The 4,913-nt window shown below is 44.0% G+C and overlaps 1 protein-coding gene across 4 annotated transcripts in view; it reads left to right on the top strand.

The window, feature by feature from the left end:
• Window positions 1-4,913, top strand: part of MTM1 (myotubularin 1) — a 99,642-nt gene that overhangs the window by 25,572 nt on the left and 69,157 nt on the right. For all 4 annotated transcript variants that reach the window (XM_011383597.2, XM_011383596.2, XM_023525128.1 and 1 more), the window contains exon 4: window positions 226-320. In XM_011383597.2, the coding sequence (XP_011381899.1) occupies window positions 226-320 (95 nt within the window). The remainder of the gene's footprint in view (window positions 1-225; window positions 321-4,913) is intronic.

Below are 4,913 nucleotides of genomic sequence, written 5' to 3'. Positions count from 1 at the left end.
GGTCGTGCCCGGAGGTGACATGTGGTCCCACTAGTTCGCCGCTGGACCTAGCATGCCTAGCACTGTAATGCAGAAACATTGCCAGTGCTTGCTTTCAACTTTTTCAGTGATTTTTTTTTTATTATAGTTATTCTTAGCCAAACAGTTTATATTAAATTAGTGCCATTTGTTGTGTATCTTGGTATATATTTCCATTATTTTAGGGTCCTTTTTTTATCTTAATAGACAAAGAAGTTATTTACATATGTCCTTTCAATGGCCCCATTAAGGGAAGAGTTTACATCACAAATTATCGTCTTTATTTAAGAAGTTTGGAAACGGTAAGTAGAATCTAAGACCATAAAGATGACCCTAACTGTTAAAGATAATGCTAAACTATTTCTCTTCTACCTTGCAAGATTGACTGTGGATCAGATTAACCTGGGAGATATATTTGCTTCTCAACTTTTAATTTTCGGCTTATGCAAAGCTTATTTAATACTAACACTGTATGTGTAGGAATAGAGTGAATTTAAAAAAGAAAAAAACAAGAAGTTTCATCTCATAATAGTGGTGAGGGGTTGGTAACCACCCATTTGTTAGTTTGGAGAAGTCAGTTAGGCGTAGAACAGTGATTGTTTAGCAGAAGGCCAGGGGAAAACCAGCGGTGGAGCTTGAAAACGCTGCAGATGCCCTACATATATTGCATCAGAACGTCCAGGCCTGTGGTCCAGGCACAGTTGTAATGTTTAAAACATCAGGGAGAAGGATGCCGATCCCTTGTTCAGGCCCACCGCTCTAGAACTTTCCAAGTGTTTGATTACAGAGCACCAGGTTAGCAGTTTAGAACTCAGCTGACTGCGGTGTGGCTTAGCGCCACTCTACCTTTTCATTCCATGGCCATGACATTTTTACCACAGCATTTCAAGGAATGTTCTAGTCGTGGGACAACGAGATAGTTAAGGTGCTCTAGAAGGCAAAGAAGTGAATAGCCACTGTGGCTGTCACAGAAGGACCTGTGGTAGATGGAGTGGGTCGCAGTTGCCCAGGCTGGCCTGAAGGGACAGCTCTATTTTGATGAGATGGCCCAAGACGGGTAAATAGGTCCGGGGTACGTGGAAGAAGTTTGTACGCGGAGGCAGCAGCTTGTACGCGGGAGGTGTCGAGACTGTTGGGGGAATCTAGCTTTTGTTGTATTGCTTTTACCTTGCAGTTTCTTCTGGACAGTTCTAATCTAGATTAGTTTCCATCTTTTGATTTTCTTTCATGTTCAGTGTTGTGTCCAAATTCTACAGAATGCTGCGTATTACTCCTATTACCTTAGCTGTGGGCCCCCACTTCTGTCGTGTTCATAGACCCACAGGGTGCTCAGATTGGGTATTTATTTATGTGAATCTGTTCAGGCTTCTAAGGAAGACTGGAGCTGAACAAATATTCTAGTTTTCCAAGCTGCAAAAGGAAAGTGTGGAAATAACAGCAATGAGCTGGATGTTAACCCTTGGCAATAATTGGCAACAATTCTAGAATCAGTCATTTAAACAGATGATTTTTAAGTACCCAGGAAAGCAAGAAACCATTGGGAGTGTTATTCGTGTTATCTTGATGGAATCAAGGCATGTGACAGATCCCGACAAAGAAACATGGGCTGAATGATGGCAGTACACTTAGGTGGAGTTACAGGCTGTGTGTGAAAGGCTCGATGCCAGCCAGGAAGGATGGTCGCTCACGTCCTGCGTGCAGGCCCTTCGTCTCCAGTGTTCCTACTGCAATGCAAATGAGCACTTAGAAGGCATGCGTGTCCGATATGTGAAAAACACCAAAGTAGCCATTGTGCTAGATGGCAGAATCGGGGCTTGAAACGATCTCAATCGGCTAGGATATTGGAGTGAAACTAATAATATGAAGTTTAGCATAGATAGCATTTACTTAATCAAAACCAGTCGTATCAATAAAGAATGGAGGAGGTCTGTCTTAACAGGGGCCCAAGTGTATTTGATCTTGTAATTGGACATGACTGTTTAAAAAGTTAATAGATCTGTAGGCCGAACTAGCAGACGTGTAATAACAGCCAGACAAAATGAAACGGTAGTCCCTCTGAAGTGTCGTGTTCAAATCCAGGTGCCACGTTTTAAGAGGAACATTGACAAACTAGGGAGAGTTCAGACAAAGGGAACCAGGCTAGCCAAGGGGCTGCAATATGAGCAATGACAGAAATAAATGTTCATCTTTCATCTGAAGAAAAGAAATCGAAGGGAGACATGACAGCTGCCCTGGAATATTTGAAGTGCCTTCTGTGGAGCAGCGATGATGCTCATTCTGTATACCGCCCCTCCCCCCAAAGGTCAAATTGGGACAGATGGAGAGGTTTTATGCTAATATATGTGAGAATCATCAAAAATTTGAATTAAAGCAAGTGTTACCATGTCTTTCACCTCTGAGACTCTTGGCTTGTTGAGCAGACACACATACCTGGTTCCATTTTATGCTGTTACTGGTGACGAACTGGGGAAATCATTTAAAGTATGGTGCCATGACAAGATTGTGTATACTGTGTGATATCAACCACGTAAAACAAACAGCTATCCCTAGAAAAGAGGCCAGAAGGAAATACACCAAAAGTTTTAGTACTCAGGATATTTGGAGAGTGGCATTAGTCATGCTTTGTTTTCTCCCTCCCACTTGGTAGGAGCATGTCTTCCTTTTCTAATTGGGAGAGCACTTAGCAAGCTTTATTTTGTTTTCACGTGGCACTCTAGAAGGTGGGGATTAACACTGAGTGAGTGAACAAAATGCCCATTTGACACTGACTACTAACTTTTTCGCCTTCCACTAAGTTTTACATAAACGTTTTACTAATTTGCCACAACATTTAGTCCAAGTATCAAAGCAAGCAGCTAATGACAGAAAACATCATATAGAGAAAGCCATTGAAGTGGTTGTGCAGAAACCTAAAAACATAGTCATCACGGTGTTTCTTACTTAGAGTCATAAGGACTTTTAATTGTGGATTCTACTGTGAAACGTGAATTTTTTTAGTGTGTTTGACAAAGAGCTGTCATCTCACTGGCATTTTGAAGTGGACACCTGTTTATTTCAGGTACGTAAACACTGCAACGGAAATGTGGTCTGACTCAGTCAGCTGTCTAAGCACAGTGGTCATTTCCTTAGATTGGCATGGTGGCCTTCTTCCACCTGGCCCTCCTTCCTGGTCTTCCCCTGCCGCTGTGCCCTACACACTGCCTCCAAAGTGATCTCTCTTAGAATGAGGCTGACCAGCTTACTTCTCAGTTCCAGAACTCTCGTGGACTCCCTGTCGCCCATAGAATGAAGTCCAGTCTCCTTTACATAAAAGTCCTTCTGACATTTCTGGCCTTGACTTACCATGTCTCCCAAGCTCTTCTTAAACTACATAAAACCCATTTCCTTTCCCAACACGTGACATGCTCGCGTGCCTCTGCACCCTCGCATGTGCTGTTCTCACTGTACCTCGATGCCCTTTCAGAAGCCACCATTTGTCCTCCAGATCCCACCTCAAAAACCGCGTCCCTCCTGAAGCCTTCTCCAGCTTCCCTTGAAGGAGTCACTCTGTCTTTGTGTCCCCACAGCCCTTTTCCACACCTCTGTGTTTACAGTTGCTATGAAACCTTCCCTGGCCACCTATGTAAACCTCTAATCCCCCCTCCCAACACTTCCGCTCCCTCTTCCATGTTTATTTGTTTCTCCCAAGCACTTGCCATTATTTCCTGTTTTATATATTTCACTGCTTCATCTTGTTCCTTATCTGTCTGAGGACAGCGATGCTTGTTTGTCCTTTCACTGGTGTACCCTCAGCTCTTAGGACAGAGCCTGGCACAGGAAGGTACTCAATCAGGCTGTGCCGAGTGAGGGAATTCTGTCTTGCTTATGAGTGGCTTTGTCTGTGGTTGTAACTAATGATGAGTCCTTTCGGTCCTCTGCCTAGCTAGCACAGTGTCCAGGAGACAGTAGGTGCTCAGTAAAAGTACTTTCAATGAGCGAACTCGAGGGAACAGGCCTTGTCACTCTGGTTTGACCACAGCATGGACCGTAGTAAATTGTGGCATCTCGAAGACCCATAGCCACCTTTTGACCTTGAGAGTGCTCAGGAATTTGGCTTGGGGTTCATCTTGTGACTTTAGTAGACACTGCCTTAGTCATGTAACGCTCCGTAACCTGATAGACTGCCATGGGGTAGACCGTATCCAGATTCCCTTCCAGGAACAATTTGGGTTCAGGCGCGATCTATAGAGGATGAGAAGGACAGATTAACCCTTTGTTCATTCATGAATTCATATCTTTATTCCAGATACATTCAGCAAACCGTGTGATGGGTCTAACACCATGCTAGGTGAATGATGTGGAGATAAGTAATTGTGGCATAATATGGCAAAGTCTACAGTGGTTGCATAATGCCATGAGGTTACAAGAGAGAGGGTGATTAACCGTGTGATGAGTCATAGAATACTTTACAGAGGAGGTGATATTTAAACCGAGTCTTGAAGAATGATGACGATTTCCTGGACAGGAGGGAGAGAGGGAGGAGCAATCAGGTAGAGAGTTTCCATATTGCACGTCTGACAATACGGAAACACATCATATACTGTGGAAAGGGCTGAGGGATCTGTTAGAGCGGGAATAGAGGGCAGAGGGAGGAGTGGGGAATGGAAGTGACGAGGCTGTATGCGTGTTACTAGGAGCACGTCCGATCAGATGTGTATTTCAGGAAGAGAAGTTGGGTTGCAGCATGTGTGATGGATTAGGCAGGAAGTTATGTCAGTTTTCCAGGTAAGCGATAAGGGCCTGATACAGTCATAGTTGCGATGGAAGGGAGGGAACAGCCGTGAGAGATTCAGGAGGGTTTGGGTAGCCATTGCAGGTGGGAGTTGAAGGAAAGACTCAAGTCGAGAATGATTACT

This window comes from Pteropus vampyrus, unplaced genomic scaffold, assembly GCF_000151845.1.
Source record: "Pteropus vampyrus isolate Shadow unplaced genomic scaffold, Pvam_2.0 Scaffold529, whole genome shotgun sequence".
NCBI lineage: Eukaryota > Metazoa > Chordata > Mammalia > Chiroptera > Pteropodidae > Pteropus > Pteropus vampyrus.
The sequence above is the reverse complement of the archived record's forward strand: the minus strand, read 5'-3'. Positions and strand labels throughout refer to the sequence as shown.